The sequence below is a fragment of the Talpa europaea genome (assembly GCF_964194135.1).
Source record: "Talpa europaea genome assembly, chromosome: 7".
In the NCBI taxonomy this organism is placed as follows: domain Eukaryota; kingdom Metazoa; phylum Chordata; class Mammalia; order Eulipotyphla; family Talpidae; genus Talpa; species Talpa europaea.
This window is the reverse complement of record NC_140074.1, coordinates 2,082,167-2,102,351: the sequence shown is the minus strand read 5'-3', so window position 1 is coordinate 2,102,351 and position 20,185 is coordinate 2,082,167. Positions and strand designations below refer to the sequence as shown.

General features: G+C 62.5%; 1 protein-coding gene across 1 annotated transcript in view; it reads left to right on the top strand.

Moving 5' to 3' along the window:
* Window positions 1-19,363, top strand: part of CFAP77 (cilia and flagella associated protein 77) — a gene marked incomplete at both ends in the record, with an annotated part of 89,651 nt that extends 70,288 nt beyond the window's left edge. The window contains 2 exons of the mRNA XM_084237607.1: window positions 201-302; window positions 19,241-19,363. Coding sequence (XP_084093733.1) covers window positions 201-302; window positions 19,241-19,363 — 225 coding nt within the window. The remainder of the gene's footprint in view (window positions 1-200; window positions 303-19,240) is intronic.
* Between the last annotated feature and the right edge of the window lie 822 nt (window positions 19,364-20,185).

Genomic DNA, 20,185 nt, shown 5'->3' with positions numbered 1-20,185 from the left:
CCCAGCTGCAGACACCACGTGGGCCCTGAGTGGAGCCCCGAAACCCCCAGTCCTCCTTCCTCGCCCCCAGAGCGGCTGTGGCGAGGACTTGCCCCTGAAACCGAGCACCCAACCCTGCTCTAGCATCCCTGCAGAGCGCGGGGCCCTCCAGGCAGCCAGGTAATGGACCGGTGGCCTCTGCCCCCACCCCCCGGCTACAGGTGGTCCTGGGGAAGCTGTACGACACCCGGAGCAGCCAGCTGAGGAAGTACAAGCCGCCTGTGAAGCTGGACGCCCTCTGGCACATGCCGCACTTCCAGAAGGTCAGTGTCACCTCCCCGGGCCTCCCTCCCGGGGCCAGTGGCCTGTACCCGGCCTGTGCGCTAAGACGGGGAGCTCTGTGGGCTTCTAGCCTCCAACCAATGTGGCAACAGAGGCGGCTGCCACCAGCATCCTCGCTGCTCCCCAGTGCCGCACAGAGCTCCGCTTGCGAGATCTCCCCGATGCCTCACTCTTGGGGGCTGCTGCTGGCTCGCAGGCGGGAAACGCGGCCGATGCTGGTGGGGCTCAGCTGGGCTTGGGGTCCCAGCGTGGACACTGGCAGGTCGAACCGGCCCCCACAGACGGAGCGTGGATGCTCACATCCTCACTGGGGACTTGGGGCACAAGAACCCTGCACGGTGCTGAGCCCCCAGGGTGGCATCCCGGGAGGGGGGCGGGTGGGAGCTGATGTAAGGGCAGGCGATCTTCGCCCGCCAAGCCTGGGCCACGTAACTGGGCCCAGTGGCCCTGGAGTCCCCAAATAGAGATTCCTTTCCGCAGCTCTTGGGGGTGGGGGGACAACGCGAGATCTGGGGCGATACAGAGGATGGGGACCGGGAGATTTGGGGACAGTGGCTTTGGGGTGATGGGGGGCGCAATGCGGGCCCAGCCAGTCCTTCTGGGGGCAGCAAGGGCACACCTGGCCGGGACGCAGCTGTGCAGCGCTGTTCCTGGTCCGGCCGCCGCTGCGCCGAGCTACGCCGTGGTGTAGACAGTGAAGGGGCCGGTGCCCGCCTGAGCCTAATGAAATCGAACAGGCTGCTGAGCTCCCGGCGCAGCCGCCTGCCCCCCCGCGCGGCCTCTCGGTCCTGCCCAGTGGCCTCCATCAGCACATGTCAGCGGCCATCCGCCCCGCTGCCCGTCAGCTGTGCCGCCGAGCACGTGGACAAGACCGGCCGCTCGGGAGCCGCGGGGTCACCGAGGCGCTGCCCTGCCGCCCCACCCCTCCCTGTTTTCCTCTCCATGTCCTGCCTTTTAAACCTCGTCCTTCTTCCCGCTTCTGCCTCACTGTCCCTGGCTCCCCTTTCTGCCGGGCCTCCTCTGCCTTCCTCCCCGGGCAACCCGACATCCTGTCCTTGGGGGCACAGACGTCATTGGGATGGAGGGCCCATTGGTTCCCACACACTGGGTGCCCCCAGGTGCTCTGCTCTGCAGCGCCCACTCCCAGCCCCTCTGCCCCCTTGCGTCCACTTAGAACTCCCCGAAGCTCCCAGGCAATGGACAAAGGGGGGCCTGCTGGCCTCCCCCAGCGGAGCCAGGGAGGATCCCTCCCGCCTCCAGCACCCCACCTGCTAACTCCAGCCCCCCTGCCAGAGCCCCCCTCAGCAAGGTGCCCTGGGGCCTGAGCCACAGTCAGGGCTCAAATGCAGACACAAACACGTGAGTTTCTGTTTTCCTGAGGGGATCTGTGCCGGCTGCCCAGCCCTTCCAGCCTCCGGCTGTCACGAGGCCCCGCGTGAGCGGCGGCCTCCTCGTCACTGCCTGTGATTCAGCGTCGGACACTGGCCACTGACGTGTGTCCTCACGTCCTCCTCAGAGCGGCATCCTGCTCCCTGCGGACGCCAGGCGGTGAGGGCTGTGTGGCCCTCGGGGTGGGGCGGGGCTGGGACCAGTCTCTGGCTGCATCCCTCAGGGGCGTCAACGTGAGCCCCGGGTTCCTGGGTGTTTCCCCCGTTGTGGGGAGGTTCAGCTGCGGGACCCCCCGAGCAGGCTGGTCCGCAGGCAGAGACCCTGGGGCAGAGACCCGCTGCTGGGCGGCTCATCCCTCGTGTGGGACATGACGGCGCAGAAGGGGCTGCAAGGCGCTGGCCAGGTGTGGACGCACGTTAGCGCAGAGGCCTGGGGTGCCCGTCCACTGACGCGGACACCGAGGTTGCCCTGTGAGCAGCGGCCCCTGACAGCCCAGGGCTGGCGAGAGGCCCCGTCTCCGGATGGCTGGGCTGTGCTCCCCCGAGGGGCTCCCTCACGTCCCGGCCCCGCCCTGAGCTGCCTCCCGGCCACTGAAGCCACCAGCGACAGGCCGATGTGGTCACTCTCTTGGCGCTTCTGCTCTGCCTCCCCGGTGTCCGTGAGACCACACGCCCAGCCCACACTCTCCCGTGTCCTGGGGCCCAGGGGCGTCTGCAGAGTGAAGGAACTAATGGAGGGGGGAGGAGCAGGCCCCGAGCAGGGGGCACAGTGCAGGCGCCTCCCCTGCCCCCACCCGCGGGTCCAGTCTCAGCAGGGCCGGTGGGCCAGCCCCTCGGGTCAGCGCTGTCCGCCGCGTCCACCCCGCCCGAGGCCCCGCGGACCTTTGTGCCTCGTGTCTCCGCGGATCCGCCGCCCCCACCGCCCCACCCAGCCCCATTATGAAGGGAAACAGCGCTTCCAAAAAAGTTGAACCTGTCACGGTGATGGATAACCTAAATGGACTCTCCCCCCGCGAACAGATGTCGACGCTGAACTCTGTCAGAAATAATTAAACACCTTCCACACGGGAAAGCAGCAGGCAGGGGCGGCGGCCGCTGCCGGGGCGGGGTCCGGGCAGGCTGGCTCCACTCCGGCCCTGAGGGCGGCCCCAGGGAGGAGCCGCGGGGAAGAGCGGGCAGTAGCCGCCCGCACCCCACAGGCCTCTCCTGGTCCGCATCTGCCTGGAGGGGCGGCGCTGAGGCGGCTCTGGGTGCCCCCAAGCCCCGCTAGGCCCCAGTTTCCTGTCTGAGAATGAGGGGGCGGAGTCATGCTTGAGGGTCTCTCCCCACCTGCGATTCCTTCATGCGAAGGTCACAGGTCAGGGGCCCCACGGCAGGGGGCCGCGGCAGACCCCAAGCCCAGACTGAACCATCACGGGAACAGCCTTGCCCGCCCTCGGGTTCTCCAGGCCGGGACCTGCACCACGCCTGGCCTCCCACCCAAGCAGGGAGCTCGCGGGCTAGGGGCCACGGCAGGGGGCCGGGGCAAAGGGCAGGGCTTGGCCCCCCGCGGGGCGGGGCGGGGATGCAAGAGGCATATCCAGGGCGGCCAGGCCGGGCTCGGTGGTGGCCACGCCACTCTCTGTTGCCTGCCTGCCCCATGCTGGGAAGACCTTCCGAGGACACATCAGGCGGAGGCCTCGCCCTGTCAGGTCACGGTGGGGGGTGCGGCGAGGGTCCTGGTGACCAGCCGTCCGGTCCACCCTACTCCTGGCTATTCATGGAGCTTGTCTCAGGGCACTTGTGCGTCGGCCAGGCGCGAGGTGGACACAGACAGATGGGTGGACCGGCAGCTGCGCAGGTCCAGCCCATGTGCGCGTGTGACTTAGCGACTCGGGGGCGAAGGCGCCGTGCCCCGGGAGCGGCGTGGGTGGAGGGGCCCGTCCAGCCCCACGGGCATCAGTGCTAGGAACACATGTCCAGGAGGGGTCCCCGGAGTGGTGGCGGCAACCTGGGGATGGGGGCGCCCCCTTCCGAGCAGCACTAGGCCGCCCTGCACGCGCCCGGGTGAGGGTTGTCGGGGGGTGTGTGACGACCTCAGTGACGTTGGCAGACACGACTGCCACGGGCGCAGCTCCCGGGACGCGTCCTGTGGTTGGGGGACATCGGGCCACACACGGAACGTCCGCGGAACCCACGAGGCTGTGTCTAAAACATGTTTTCAAAGGGCGGGGCCCCCCTTTCCTGGGTGCTTGAACCCGGTGCCGCCCGGCCCGGCCCCCCGCCCCCAGCGGCGGCTCCCGCCCAGGTGAAGGCGGGGCCCACCCCGGCCCCCAAGCGCCTGTCGAGTCCAGCCGGGTGCTGGAACCGGGGACCCCGAGTCCAACGAGGGCTGGGCCCGGGCTGGGGCTCCGTGGCCACTGGGCGGGCGCGGCCTCTTCACGGGCAGCGCTGGCGTCCCGCGAGCCGGCGGCTGTTGGTTCGGCTTAAGATTGGGCGCCCTGCTTAGAGCAACGGCCTCGCCCACGGCTTGGTTTACGGCTTGTGCCCCGAGCGCGGGACCAGCACCCCCTCTTTGGGAAGAGTAACCCTGTGCTGTCTCCTGAGCCCCGGCGCCCCCAGAACAAGAGACGGGGGACTCGGGCGGCAGCCAACGGTGACACCAGAGACGCCGCCGATGAGCGAGAGCTGCCGAACCTAAGGAAAGGCTTTTCTCCCCCCACGAAGCCGCCTCAGATCACAGCTGGCGGGAAGTGGACCCTGTTAGCCCCGGCGCCTGTCTGGCCCCTCCACCCGCATGGCCGCCTCCCCAGAGGGCTGGAGGGATCGTAAAGATGGGGGCTCTCGTGCAGGCGTCGCCAGCCCCACGTCACCCCCGCCACCCCCGGGAAGGGCAGAGTCCAGCCCCCCAGCCCCCGCCCCCACCGGCGAGCGTCTGAGGATCCCGCTGCTCTGTGGCATCGAGGGAGACTCGCCCCTGCGGCGGCGAGAGGGGCAGCCAGCTGGGGCGGATGGGTCAGCGTAGAACCGCCTGAAGAGCGACTCAGGGGCCCTGGTGCCGTTGACATGGCTCCCCGAAATACAGAAACCCCCATTATAAATCCGACCTGCATGCAGGAGAGCCGACTTGCTGAGGAAACAAAGGCGGCACCTTAACTGGTTTTACGTAACCTGACGCCCGAGACACAGAATTTCCGGCACCTGCTCTCACTAGGGCAAGCCCAGTGCAGAGCTGGGGTTGGGGGGTGGGGGGGGGGGGCAGGGGGCAGGGGGAGGGCGGCCCAGAGGCCCCGGAGACAGTCACAGAGGAGGCACCGGGCGTCACGGTGGGTGGGAGTCCTGGGCCCCCGGTGTGGCTGTGCCCCACCTCCTTCAGCACCTGGGGATTTTCGGTTTAACCCAGAAAACTCTCCTCCCCCTGGGGAAGGTATTTCAAACTTTGTGTTGAAAATGAACCAGGAAATGGAGGTGACTGCCCGCCTTGACATCAGCATCTATTTCTAATCGCCAGAAGGAGCCAAAGTCTCATGTTGAATTTTGGGAATCGATGGGGCCTTGGGGGGCCCTCCCTTTCCCCTCTCAACTGATCCTCAAAAGAATAATTCCTTGATGATGTAACAAGAATCTCCCCAGCCTGAGGAGGAGCTGGGCAACGCCTGCTGCCCCTGCAGTGCCTTCCCTACCCCGAGCCCTCGTCTCTACAGCCCCTGGTCGGCCGTCACCCGGCACCGCCATGACCCTGTGACCCCCGAGGGCCTGCAGGGGCCGCAGCCTGGTCTCCGGGTCAGCAGCCTGAGATGACTCACTGGGGCAAGCCCAGGGCTCGGGCACACAGAGCCGCGTGCAGGGTGCAGGTGAGCTGAACGAGAGGCAGGGGGCTCACCGGGGGCCCGGTCCCGAGGGCCGGTGGGGGCTGCAGACTCCCTTGGAATTGGAGGCCCCACGCTGGGGAGACAGTCTGGCGATGAGGGTGTTTTCCTGTCCTCTCCTCAAAGACGTCCTGGGAAATGGTGCCTTAAAGTGGAGCAAAAGCAACGTGGGTGGCCTGAGCTGAGGCCACGGCTGCAAGATGAGCCGAAGATGGGACACTCATCACGGCACCGCCCTCGGGGCCGGCGGGGCACTGACCGTCCATCTCACTGATGATGATGTTCCTAATAACCCGGCGTGTGCCTCTCAGAAGGCGGAACCAGCGCCAGGAGACTACGGTCGTGTCCTCAGGCTCACGGCCACCACGGGGCAGGCCAGGGACGGGCCCCTGGCTGGCTGCTGCTGGCCTCAGGCCTAGAGAAACCAACAGACATGAGAGACCCGCATGTGAGGTCAGCTGGGGCGGGGGGCCAAGTGGGGGCCCGGGAAGGATGGTGTGGTCAGGAGCTCGGTGTTTATGGGTGTCCAGAGGGTCGTGGCCAGGCCTGCCCACTCTGGCTGATTTAAGCCTTTGCAGTAACAGAATTTCCCACGGCCCTGGAAGCCTGTAGACCTTGATAAGACCCCTGAGCATCTGTTAAACTGCAGTTTGGCCCCAAGGCTAAAGAGGGAAGCGACCCGGACGGAGGACTCCCGCTGCTGTATCCAAAGGTGGGAGGCAGAGATGGGGCCACAGAAGGAGGACAGAGCCGAGGGGCTCAGAAGCTGCCAGATCCGCTGCAGGAGCCAGGCGGCCCCGGCCCCTCCATGTCCGCATCTGTGAAGCATGTGACACGCTTAGCAGGGCCTGGGGGTAGCAGCCCCTCTGGCCAGAGGGCTTCACGCCTGTTCCTGCGGTGGAAGGGCCCCGCGCGTGGCTGTGCCCGGCCCCGGCGGAGGACGGCACTCGGGACGCTGACCCAGCCGCTCCGGGCGCCGCCAAACCTGCATTTCCAACAGGCAGCGCCCCAGCTCCCTGGACCCAAGCCAGCTCCCCTCCGCAGCATCGTTCAAAGTGCTTGTTCACCCCTGCTCGCGTGTTTCCTGTATGAAGCCTGTCGGGCCAGGCTCTCGTCTGCTAAACGGCCCCACAGCCAAAATTCTGCTCAGACCCATGCTCGGCAGCTTACACAACAGACATCTGTCTGCTCCTGAGCTGCAAGTCCCAGGCCTGGGTGCTGGGCTCCGGTGAAGTGCCCTCACGAGGCAGAGACGGAGCAGGCACGTGGGGTCTCCCCGAGGAGGGCTCTTATCCCAGGAGGGGGCCACCATCTCACTGGGGGACAGGGTGTCAACACATGGACATGGGACACGGTTGGGCCCGTGGCAGCTCCTTTCTCAAGTTCAGCCCGTCTACCTCTCCCCACCTCTCCCCACCGCTGGCTGGGCTCCTCCGGAAGGAGCCCCTGCAACCGCCGCTCGCGTTCTCAGGGGCAGCCCTGCAGAGACACAAGCAGGCACTGTTTCTTCGGTGGCGCCCAGGTCCTGGATTGCTCCTCGAGCAGAGAGCTCTGAACGCTGGACCCTGCACTGCAGTGACTGTGGACTGGCCAGGCGGCCCTGTTCCACTTGCATCCACTACAGAGTCATCCACCCGAACTGCCTTTGTGCGTGTTTCTGAACGAAGCTGCGGTTGCAGGTGTCCATCTGTGCATCGTTCCACACAGGAGTCTCTGTGCAGCCCCTCCGTGGGGGCAGTTTTGGGGAGACATTGCATCTGGGTCTGAATGCCACCCCGTGCCTGGAGCGGGCCCTCTGCGTGCCAGGCCCTGGCCCAGGGGCCAGGCAGTGACCCTGTGGGTATTAAGACCCTCTGCGCTTGAGAAACTGAGGCCACATGGCTTGAATGTGACGGGGGCTAGATCTGTCTGATCTCAAGCCCGTGACCTCAGCATCCAGCTCCACCTCGGCCCTTTCCCTCGTGGAAACACGCGGGGGTGTGGTGCAGCAGGCTCCCCCTTACTTGGCGCGGCAGAAACCACCTGAGTTTGAGTCTGTTCCACTCAGCGACCTTAGTGTCTCTACACCTTTTTCAAAAAATCTTTGCTTTATGCAACCCTTGACTGTCTTACTCCACAGCATGTGCAATTCATTAGGTTTCTGCAGATCACCTGGAAGAAGACAGAGGCTGCCTCTCGACAGAAACAAGGCACCACTCCGGTGTAGAAGTTCAATGAGTGGAACAGATGGGGAAGATCTTTAGGGTGCTTGAATCTCAGGTGCTTTCAAAGGGCTCTGCTGTCTTACTTGGGTTCCTTCACCCATCCGTACATCCATCCATATGTCTGTCCATATGTCCACCCACCTATCCATTCACCTACCTGCCTACCCAACCATCTATCCACCTACCCACCCACCCACCAGCCAACTCACTCATCCATTCACCCATCCACCCTCTGCTCGTCTGCCCATCCATCCTTCCACCTGTCCCCTACCCACCCACTCACTTATCCATCCATCATCCATCCATCTATCATCCATCCATCCATCATCCATCCATCCATCATCCATCCATCCATCATCCATCCATCCATCATCCATCCATCATCCATCCATCCATCATTCATCCATCTATCATCCATCCATGCGTCCGTCCACCATCCACCCATCATCCATCCACCCAACCAGCCATCCAGTCAAGATTTGTTTAGTGTCTACTGGGTGCCCCTAATGTTAAAGTTACCCCAAGACCTTTGAAGGTCTCCTGCCTGTTGACATTGCCCCCAGTGTCCAGAATATGACATCAATATTCTCAGTGTTTTGAAGACACTTAAATCTTACATGCCTATTTGTGACTCAGAGGCCTGGCCTCACCAGCTACAGAAGGTTCTGTTTCTTCTAAAAGATACCAGAAAAAAATTCTTCTTGCTTGTTATTCCAATCATAGAAAAGGGGGGAAGCAACACCAGCCCTCACCACAGGCAGCCACCCAATGGGCCACAGACCACTGGCGGCATCTGAGCATGTCTCGGCTTCCCTGGAGTAACACAGAGCCGGGGACAGCTGCTGTGGACAAGCGCCAAGGTGCTGGCGGGCAGTGTGTGGATGGCCAGGCAAAGGACTTAATTTGCACCCGAGCACAAAATCAAAGACTCCGTCAGCCTAAGAACCGTGTGCCTGCATAACTGCTTTGCACTACCTGAGAACGCACCGCCAGGTACATTTCCAGAGAAAGTAATTAAGGAATCCCCGTTGTCTGCGCGCAGCCGCGGAACTCAGAGCGCTGGCCTTGGGTGCGCGCAGGGACCGGGTGTCTCCTCCCCGCCTGATCCTTCATCAAAACGAACGGTGCACACTCAGGGAGGGTCTGGGGGCCCCCCCCAGCTCCTAGCTGCCCCTCCAGCGTGGTGTCTCCGCTGGTGGCGTCTTGGGGGGGAAGCAACGGGCAGCAAATGGAAGCCCGGCCCCGGGAAGGGAGGGGGAGATTAATATTCAAATCTCTAGGCCTCCCTGAGACCTGGCAAGCGCCAGTTAATATTTATCAGGGGCCCACGGGGTGTGGGAGGCTGAGTTAACACACCCAACACGCAGCCCTGGAGGCAGGGAGGCACCGTCCGATCAGGAGCTACAGAAAGTTGAGGCTCTGCGGGCTTGGAGGCCCCGCCCTGCTGGGCGCGCCCATCAGGGGGACAAGTTAATATCTACAGCAAGTGGCCTCTTCTCTGAGATGCTGCAGGTTTGCAGCCAGGCGTCGCCTGCGCCGCCCGCGCCGCCCCCTCTCACTAGAGCTTCACAAAAAGGGAAGCTCCATTCTGCTGTGTCCACGCGGACCCGGCACCTCGAGAGGGGTGCATGGGCTGGGAGGCTCCTGGCCCGCTGGCAGGCTGAGCCCCCGCCCCTGGGGCCGCCCCCCAGAAGAATGGCACCAAGCAGACACCCATCATCTGGACTCTGAGAAGGGGGAACCCCCCCACAGCCCGCTTGTCACCGTGTTTGTTGACAGCCCCCTGGAAACAGCCCTCACTGCTGCTGTGAAGTGTCGTTCTGTCTCCCGCTCGCTCCGCTCCCAGACAGTTTTTGAAAGGCAAAAAGTCTGGAAAACACAGGCGGCCCCACCCCCACCCCGGCCACCAGCAGGGGCGGGCGCAGCCTGGGTGAGCGGCCACCGCGTCCTCACCTGGCCCCACGTGCACCGCCTCCAATTAAATCAAAATGGTTTGTTTTTAATGGTCTTTTACACTGACAAGTGGGCGATCATTTTGGGCCCACTAGCTGTCAGGGAACCAAGGCAAATCCTCCGTTGATAATGCCCAATGCTTCCAATTAGGAGCGGAGGCCGCTCCTGGCTCGCTAACGATTCCCCAGCCAGCCCCTGGGCCCCTTTGGCGTTGGCTGTTTCTTCTCGCCTCCTCCGCCGCAAATTACTGACACAAAACGGAAGGCCGGGCGTCTCCTCCGCCACGCCAGGCCCGGGCCCTGTTGGGCTTAATGAGCCGATGGAAGTTTCGTGGCTCCGGCGCTAAATTCTTTTCTTGTTTGACAGCTGCTCGGCTAAGGCGAGTGTTGACCTTATAAAAGATTTAGTGTTTCTCATTATTTTCTGTCAAGCTTCACAAGCGATAGCTCTGCAGTTATCATTTGCATCCTGGGGTGCGAGCGTGCACGGGTGTGCGCGTGTGTGAGTGTATGTGTGTGCGCGCGTGCACGTGCCGGCTGGTGGGGGCTTCGAGATGGAGACGGGAAGTGGGAAGGGGTCTTCCTCTCCCTGCCATGCATCTGGATCCTGCGCAACACCCAGCGTGACATCCTCCCTGGGCTGAGGGGTTTCAAAGAGAAGCCAAGCCGCAGAGCCGAGATGCCGGATGGATCGATGGCTTCCAGGCCGCTTCCAGGCCGCCCCGTGGAGGCACGGAAGAAACCAGTCCACCCGAGGCCGGTCCACTCCCGAGGCTACAGGCAGCAGCCCGGCCAGGGATGGCCGTGCCGGGCGGAGGGAGGACCCAGGGCCAGCCGGGAGCGCGGTGTTAGGGCCGCACTCAAGACCTCCTGGGGCCACGCCACCTCCTCCAGGCCGTGGACAGCCTCGCCGCGAGCTTCCGCCCCTCCTCTGCGTCCTACACAGGGGCTAATGGTTTTAAAAAGCAGAACCATTTCTTAAAAAGTCGCACGCATTATCCTCCCCAGAGATGGCAATGAGAGCATGTGCTACTCCTTGTTTGTTCCCACACCCATGCCAAATTGGGTTGCTCTATAAATAACAAGACTCCAGGGGATCTGGCTCCTTTGCCAGCTGCCTGCTGGCCTCTCCACTCCGCTCTCGGTCTCCGCGCTCCTGTTCATGCTCCCGACCACGGGCATCCCAGGTGCGGGGCCCAAGGTAGCCAGAGAGGGGCCGAGTTAAGGGCAGATGAGCACAGAACGCCTGGGTGTTCTGAGTCTTCCTCGATACTGTGGGAGACTTGGGATCTCTTGGGGCAAAGACACACACCCTCTCCATCCCGTGCCCTGGGTGGACCTTGCTAATCAGTTAGGAGCCTGGACCCAGCCGAGTGTTTTGTAAGGGGAGACGGTCATCGCCACCAACTGTCCATGGAGCTGACCCGTGAAATGAAGCCCTTCCGGGCCACCCACGCCTTGGGGGGCCATTTACTAAGGTGCTAAGTACCCTAAAAATCCTTTTCTTTTCATGTTACATTAAGATGACATATAAAAGGAAATGAAATATAACCACTAAAGAAGAATAGATACATGAGACATCACCAAAATTTAAAACTTTTGGGCCTCCCTGGTGGCACAAGGGGTTAAGCACCACGCTATGAAGCTGTCCGCAGCCTCTGCAGCACGAGTTTGATCCCCTGCCAGCCAGGGAGCTACCCACAGGGCGCAGCAGACCTCTCCTGTCTCGCCCGCTGCTCCCCTCAGCAGTGGATTTCAGTCAGTCTGCCTGTTCTGCTCCCCACTCTGTCTCTGGTGAATCTTCTCACACACACCCCGCACCTCTGGCCTGTACCCCAGCTCTTGTATGCATAAAAATAAAACAAATCTTTAAAAAAAAATTTTACCTTTTGTGCCTCGAATGGTAAGACGAGCAGTGATGGTAAGCAGTCCCATTTTTAAGTGAGTAAAGGCCATGAGTAGACAGTCCCCCAGAGACAGTACACAAACCTCCAGTCAGGCCATGAGAAGGGGCTCCACGTCTCTCACCACTGGGGGGAGGCAAGTCAAACCCACAATGAAGAACACTCTGCACCCACAAGCTAGGGTGGCCTTCGCCACCTCATCATTGTCCCTCCATCACCCCACCATCACCATCACCATCGCATCACATCACCGTCACATCATCATCCTCGTCATCCCCAACCAAGCGTCTGCAAGGATGTAGAAAACACTCGGAACACTCGCGCCTCACTGCTGAGAATAAAAAATGGGGCAGCCTCTTTGGAAAACACGTGGCAGTTCCCAGAAAGGCTAAACCTAGAGCTCCCACGTGACCCAGCACTCCCGCTCTGAGGTCCATCCCCAGCAGAAGAGGGATCCAGGCAAACACTTGCACAGGAGGCCCTCGGCAGCACGCTTCACAGCAGCCAGACAACGGCAACGGCGCGGCCGAGGGCTGGTGAGTGGGGGCACAGCGCGGACACGCGCGCGGTGAAGTCTCACTGCAGTGGAAGGGAGTGAACCCCAACGTCGGCTGCAGTGGGGGTGACAAGAGAAGCCAGCACCTCACGACCGGCAATGCCTCCCCGTCACGGGGAAGGCACCGGACACAGCCGCAGGGACAGATGCGAACAGGAGCAGCGCCGGGGGGAGGTGGTGGGAGCCACAGATCATGGACTGAGGGTTCACTGGGGGGTGATAAAAATATTCTGAAGTTAGATTGTGGTGCTATAAATCACTTTAAATGGGTGCATTTTATGGTATGTGAATTATATCTCAATAAAACTGTTTTGTCCTTTTTTTTTTCAATCCGGCCACCTGAGTCAGAAGCGGGGCCTCGCCAGACCCCTGTGTGTGGAGCAGGGAGGGGTGACAAGTGGAAAAGGTCTCGGGTGCTGGGGAGGCCCGGCATGTCCCACTCCCCAGGATGCAGGATGACGGCTCTCATTGCCAGAAGCCTGTGAAGTCTGCAAGCTGGCGAGCGAGTGGCACCGACTGGGGGTCTTCAGGAGCTCCAGGCATCCCCCTCGCTCTTATACCCACAGCACGGAGCAGACAGGCTCGACTGACCTCAAGAGCTGCTGACCCACCTTAGCTAATCTTGGGGCTGATCTACAGATCCTGGCCTGGCTTCTAGAAGCAGCAAATCAAGTCTCCTTTGGAGGCCTGGATGGCTGGTGTTTGCCCCAGGAGAGCCCCTCCGTCGGCATGCGGAGGAGACCTGGACCCCGGGCCCACTTCGCCTCTGGGAGCTGGGTCTCCTTGGGCCATGACTTAACCTTCCTGAGTCTGCCTGCTGCCTGGTCCCCCTTGAGGGCCGAGGCCTCCCCTCCCTGGCCCGGCCCCTGGCGGCCCCACGTCAGCCACTTGGGCGGCAGGCGGGGAGTCCACTAAGCCGGAGTTTGGATGTCCTCTGACGACGCAGCAGGGGCCGGTCCGTGTCCTTGCTCCGTCTGTCTCTGAGCCACAGAGGAATCAGAGCCGGCAGCAGAAAAGCAGTGCAGGGACCAGATGTCTCAGGGGGAGGCCGTCCTCGGGAATCACTTGGCCTTCGGCGGCCACACCGGAGCCCAGGCCCAGCCCTTCGGCAGCGGCACCTGTGAGCCCCGGGATCCTGCCGCGCCCTGACCTGCCGCTGCCCGGCCTGACATGAACGACCAACCTGGGACTGAGCCGCGCGCGGCAGCCCCTCTCATTAGAGGAGACAGCCTCTCCATCTTCCAAAGCAAAACCCTCCTCCTGGTCACTGGAGCGGTTGTCACTTAAGAGAAAAACTAAAATCTCTATAGCTGTCATTTTTTTTTTTTTTTTTAGCTCTTTGGCAGATTTTTTTTTTTTTTTTTTTGCAACCTGGCTATTTATTCTCAAATCCTTTCTTTTGCCCTCTTGGCCCCAGACTTGGCAGGTGAAGGCCTGGTGTCCAGCTGAGGGCCCAGGGTGGGGGTCAGTTGGCCCAGCTACCCTTTAAGCAAGATGGGATCAGGACACCCCCACCCCCCACCCCAGGGGCCTGTAAACTTGTCCGGGGGGTTGCTGCTTCCTGGCCGCTGTGGACACACACCTGCCTGCACAGGGCCGGCGCCTCCGGGGCCAGCCAGCCTGGGGCCCTGGGGACAGGGGCGAAGGAGACCTACTCGCTGCCTTCCCGCCGGCCGGAGCCCTGGGTCCCACCTGCGCGGCGCCTCGAGCTGCAGGAGCGGGTCGTGAGGACAGAGGAGGGAAAAGAAAGCAGAGGGCCCTGGGCCAGAGGGAGCAGCCCTCTCCCGCGCCGGCCTGGGGTGCTTCCTCGGGCTTCCAGGGGAAGAGACCGAGTGAAGCGGAGCGAGCCGGGGGCAGCCGGCACCAGCCCGTCCCAATCACTGGCGTCACTTCTGAAGAAACAAATTCTCCCGGTCACGCCTCCCAAGCTGTGTGGCGGGGCCTCTGGATGGCCACGGGGCGTCCAGGCGCCTCCCCACGTGCAGTCTGATCCCTCCCACTTATGCTAAAAAGAGGAAACGTGTTTAAAAGAGGAAACGTGGGGGAGCCCCTCTGGCTCCCACTCCCGACGCCTCCCTGCCTGAGGTGCCCCCTCAGGTCGGGGTTCACCCTCCCCTCCTCGTCCTCCGTGGTGCCAGCCTCGCGCCCGCTGGAGCAACCAGCCCTCACTTCGCACCTTCACACGCTTCCACAGATGGCGCCGTCCTTCCGCCCACCCTGTGAATTAAGTTTCTTTCATGCAGCGCCGTGTTCCTGAGACTGACACGCGTTCGCTCAGAGAGCACCGGGGCCGCGCTGGGCCTCAGAAACTCGGACATGAGCTGGGCCCGCCCGGCCCGATGCAGGCGCCCCTGGCCGCGGGGTTGCCGCACTCGGGGTGGGGCGCGTGCAGCAGAGGGGCCGCCTTCCGTATCAATTTCATTTCAGTGGCTGGGAATCCCGAGAGCCACACGTGGCTGGTGGCCACCAGGTCTGGCAGCACCCCTGCGGGATCCGAGGGGCACAGCGCGTCCACAGCATTCTCAGTGGACCCTACCACCTGCTGTCTACCCACTCCCCGTCGGCCAGTGCACAGCTCTGCCCACGTCATCCTGCTCAGTAAAGTTCGTGCAGGCATTTCTGGAAGCTTCTCCAGAGCACATATGCCAACTCAGACTTGTCAGTTCGGGCGGGCACAGGCCCAGCCCGAGCTGACGCTGCCGCCTGGGAGTGGCTGGGCCGACGGGCACCCACATGGCTGTGCACAGAGCTGGCACTTCTGCTGGCCAGCCCAGGGCTCCCATTGGCCCAGCCTGATGCCTGGGGCTCCGGCTCCTCTGGAGCAGGCAGTCCCCCAGCCCACTAGCTGAGCGCCTTTCCCTGCGTCGGTCGGCCCTTGAGGTCCCCTCCGAGAATCCCCCAGAGGCCCTGCTCCCTCTAATCTCCACTCTGCCCCTCTGTCTGTCAGTCTTGGCTTGTGTGTGAGCTCCACAGCCTCTCTGGCCCCAAAGGACGAGTTTATGTCTCGTATTGTAAGCTCTTACAGAATCTGGACCTTTTTAAAATAGTTTGCACACCCATCATAGACCAATCCATGGTGTGGTGCTGGCCTCCCGGTACCCTCGGCGCCTGGCAGGTGTGCTCAGTGGACACGCACAGGCCACAGACACGCAAATGGCAGGACGGGGGCTGCATCTCACCCCACCCAGGTCACGGGTCGCCTCCTCTGACTGGCGCCAATTCATTCCCTGCCACAAGCAGAAGCAGCAAGAGCTCACCAAGCACCAAAGGGTCGGGCACACAGATTAAATTACAAGTTAAATTAGAAACGGTCCCAAATGTAAGTAACAAAATGGCCTGAAAATGCAAAAACACAGTTATAAACAACTTAAGGACTAAAGAAGAAATACAAACAGAAACTTGACAGAAAACAGATGAAAAGAGAATTGAATAAAAATAAGAGACTCCCAATCCATGAGATGAGATAGAAGATTTAGAGGGAAACGCAGCAGTTAATGCTGTCGTGTAAATGTCATTATTGGGGGGAAGAAAGGCTGGGGGGTAATTAGCTAAGCAGGTGACTCTAGATGTCAGAAGAAGCACAGGAGCGTCGCCTGAAAGAAGGAAGAAATGAAGTCAGCCGCAAAATTAATGCAATGTCAGAGCTACCACCAGGGGTATCAATCCAAGGAAAAGCTAACTCACTGTAAGGGGGTCAGGCGAGCGTGGGTGCTCTCAGGTGACCCCTGGGAGAGGGACTCCAAGCATCTCCAGCCCGGGGGCAGCTCACGGCCCCTGGGGGAGTGGCCCCAGCTGTGGCTGGGGAGTCCCCGCTGACATCCAAGCTCCCTCCCAACGCAGCTTCCTGCGAATCTCCTTCCCATCCTCCTGCAGAGAGGCTGAGGCTGCCGGGGGCGGGCGGGGTGTTCCCAGGAGAGCCCTGACTACCCACCTCTCTCCTGAGATGACGCACTGCTCGCGCCCCTCGTTCCCTGGCCCTCAGCCACATTCCAGTACTTGCTTTCATTTTCACCAATTTGCCCCAATTCTCCCTACCTCAGGTGGCTCCTGGACTCTAGAACACTCCCGGTAGCTCCCTCTGCCCCTTGGGGAGACCCTCCCTGGCCCAGACAGGATTCCTTTTCAGGTCCCGGATCTTGCTGGGGCTGGACACTCGCGTGACAGGGGCCGCGCCATCCTGCAGGGGGCGCTGCGGGCCTCGCCCTGGGCCTTGCTGGGCGCCCTCTGGACACCCCTCAAGCAGGACCGCTGGGCCCCCCGCCCTGTGGCTCCCAGGGCTGCTGGTGGCCTCTTGTTTACCTGCTCGGGCCCGGAGCGGCTCGGCTCCACCCGGCAAAGCCGTCTCCCGCCAAAGCCCACCGCGTTCCCGGCTGCAGGCGGAGACAGGCCGCAGATGGCTTCATTTAGAAGCGGCGCGGCAGGAATTCCTTGCTCCACAGCTCTTCATCCTCTGGCTGGGGCGTGGGGTCAGGACCGCACACGGTCATGAGGCTCTTCATCTCCCCGCTGCTGTCTGGGAGGCGCGAGTCCCCCCCGGCTCCCCTCCCAGCCCCTGAGAAGGGAAACCGGCTTTTCGGAAAGACCCCACCGAGTCCGGGCCTGGCTCACTGGGTGACCGGGAGCCGGGCGCGTCACCTGCCAGGGCTCCGTGGGCCCCTCTGTGGCACTGGGACGCCTCTGGGTGTTCTGAGGCTTGTGAGAAACGCACACCTCACGCCGCCGAGCGGCAGGCCTGGCTCCACACCAGTGCCGGGGCGCAGTGCGGTGCCCGACAAGGCTCCAAGGCCAGGCACCTCTGCAGCTCCCCCATCTGCCTGGGTGACTCAGTCCCTCCAGATGCCTGTGCAGTGGGGACCCATCGGCAGCCCCCGCCCTGCTAAGCGTGTCGTGAAGCCAGAACACGTGCGGGCGGTCGCGGGCGCGTCCTTAGGAAGCGGCGAGAACCAGAAACGTGTGCACGAGCAGAAGGCGCGAGCGCTTGGCTGCCTCGGGCACAGAGTAGCCGCTTAATATTTTTAATTTTTTAATTTAATTTTTTTTATATTAAAGAGCAGGTTTATTAGGAAAGGGATAGGACAGTAAAGACACTTCACAGACCCCAGCGGGCAGGAAGAGCTGCCCCGAAAGGGCCAGGTTTGCTGAGGGAGGCCTGCACGGCTGCGGGCGGGCGGCCTTGAGGAGCGCGGCCTCCGCTGAGGGAGGTCAGCGAGGAGACGCCCCAGCAGGTACAGGGCACAGGCGGGCAGGCAGGGGGCTGCTGCCCTGCGGAGGGAGAGAGTTGGTGAAAGGAAGCACCTGCATAGGCCCAGGTGGGCAGGCGGAGTGCTGCCCGCTTAATATTCTTTAGATGGGTGGATGGATGAGTATTTCCTCCATACTGAAGCTTCTAAGTAAAGGGAGATCGCAAAAAAGAATTTTTAGCTGGGTTTTCTCTCGTCTGTGTGCTGGTGTTAACCTGATTCCCGGAGATGAGAGTGGGCTTTGAGTCCCCCACCAGCAGCACCCCCCACCAGCAGCACCCCCCACCAGCACCCCCACCAGCACCAAATCAATACCACCCACTATTAACACCACCATCAGCAGCCCCCACCACAAGCACCAAATCAGCACCATCCCCATTTGTACCGCCCAGGCACCCACATGCCGAACTGTTCCCCGGGGGGGCCTCGGGAGAGTTGGATCAGTGTCCCGAGGCGAACAAATTGCCACACGCTTGGTGACTTAACCAATAAAAATCGCCTCTCCAACAGTTCTGGAGGTGATAAAGCCAAAATCAAGGTTTCAGGGGGATGCGCCCCCTCCCAGGCTCCAGGGGAGAACCCCTCCTTGCTTCTCCACCCACTGGTGGCTCCCGGGCCGCGGCCACCACAGCTCTCCCCACATGGCCTTCTCGTGTGTCCAGTGTCTCCAGAAAGACATGTGTTGGGGGACTGACTCAGAGCCGTCGGAATAAGCCAGGATGTTCTCATCCTGAGATCCCCAACTGGATGGCATCTGCAAAGACCCCTTTCCCGAAGAGGGTCACGTTCACAGGCTCTAGGGGTTGGGACGTGGACATATCTTTTTGGGGTCATCATTCAGCTCGCTCCAAGGGCCTGGGCGGGTGTGGCAGAGTTGCGGACAGCAGACCTATGCTCCCTGTGAAGACACTCAGGTGACAGGCCACCAGCCACTGGGCATAGCCACGGGACCTAAGGGGGCGCCGCCAGCATGGGCCCAGGCGGCTCCTGGAGGCCTTGGGGGCGTCTCTAGCTGCCTCTGGGAACCCGGGTGTCAGCAACATCAGGTCACCGTGTGACAGTCAAGCACCCCTCGAGAGGGACATAAAGTGTGTCTTGGAAGCCTTGAGCTTACTGGCCCTGCCCTGGTGGATGGATTTGGGGACGGGGCCCGGGCTCTGCCTGTGTCAGCAGCCGCAGATGGTTCTGAGGCGAATCTGAGAAGCCCATCCCGGAGCCTGCCCCAGAGACACGGCAGCCTCTGTCCTCCGCAAACCCACAGGGCACCCCCACACCGGACCTCCGGGCGGGCAGCGGGCAGGCAGGTCGGGGTCTTGGCTGCTTACACTAGTAACCGGGAGGCTCCCGCTCTGCGCTGCCCCTCCCTGCAGGAGCCCCCTCCAGCGGGGAGCGGTGCTGGGACCGGGGCTCTGCTGGAGCGAGGGCCCCTGACTCCTGCTGCCTCTGGCAGGAGGGGCTGGGATCAACCTTGGGTGAATCAACTTGGGTACAGGAGCCCGGAGGGCACCAGGGGGTCCCCGGAGAAGGAGGCTGCTGGGGCTCTTAGGGATGGTGAATCGGCATGTGGAGCAGGAGGCCCCCAGGAGGCTGTGGCTGCCGCGAGGCGCCCTTACTGCACGTCCTCCCGCTTCCAGCGGCCCTCGCTGCCTCCCTCCTGTGGCTTCCGACCCCTCAGTACCAGGAGGGCCCCCACACGGTTCTGCCCCCTACAGCTGTTTTTAGTATTGCCCCACGATGGAAGTCGGGAGCGGGAAAGGGGTGAAGGGCAGTCCTCGGAGCGTGCTGTCGGGCACCCGCCCTCTGACCAGGTCCTCTCTCTGTCCACAGGTGGGCGCCCACCTTGACACGTTCCCCACCGAGGCCGACCGCCAGCGAGCTCTCAAAGCCCTCCGGGAGGAGCACCCCGTGCGCCAGGGGACCCTGCGGATGGGCAACTACACCCACCCCTGAGGCCCTGACCCCACACAGCCCCCCGACTCACTCCCTGCCCCGTGCCCACGCACGCCCTGCGCTGGCTAGGACCTCACAGTCAGGTCTCAGGTTAGTTATTTTGCTAAGAGTCCCCCCTTTTTTAGCCACCCCTACCTGACCTGAGTCTCGGGGGCCCTCTACCTTGGGGCCTCCCCCAACCCTGCGCCCGCAGGGCACCCTGGCAAGGCAGACATCAGCCTCCAGGCTAAGGGCCAGGCGTCTGCTGCCCTCACAGAGCGGCCTGCTGCTGCCTGCCTCCCCCTCCGTGCCCGCTGCCCTGTCCCGCCAGCCAGTTGTCTCTGGGGCTCCTTACGGGGTCCTCTCCCCCTCCCCCGGCATCAATCCGGGGCACCAAGGTGGGCTTCCCCACCCAGACCCACCTGGCCACCCCTCAGGAGGACAGCGCCCCCAGCTGGGCCGGCTGAGCACGCGCAGGCCAATCTCCCGGGCCAAGCTCTTGCCTTGGTTTCCTGCATGTTCTTTGGCTTCTCCCCACACGTATGTACTGAGCTACTTGAGACATAAACGCTACTGCTCATGCTCCTCTTGCGTCTTTATGTGGAAGCTGGTAACCCCATCACGACTGCAGAGCCGGCCTCAAGCTCTTGAAATGACGCTGCTGCCCCACGGGGGCTCCGAAGGCGGCGGCTTCCCCAGGGTCCCAGCAGCACCGTCCTGAGGCCTGAAATCCCCCCGTGACGCCAGCCGGGGGGAAACCAGCGTCTCCATTCATCTCGGCCAGAGCCACTCTGGGGACTTGTGACCTCGGGGAGCGCAGCACTGGGGGAGCACAGCGGTAGG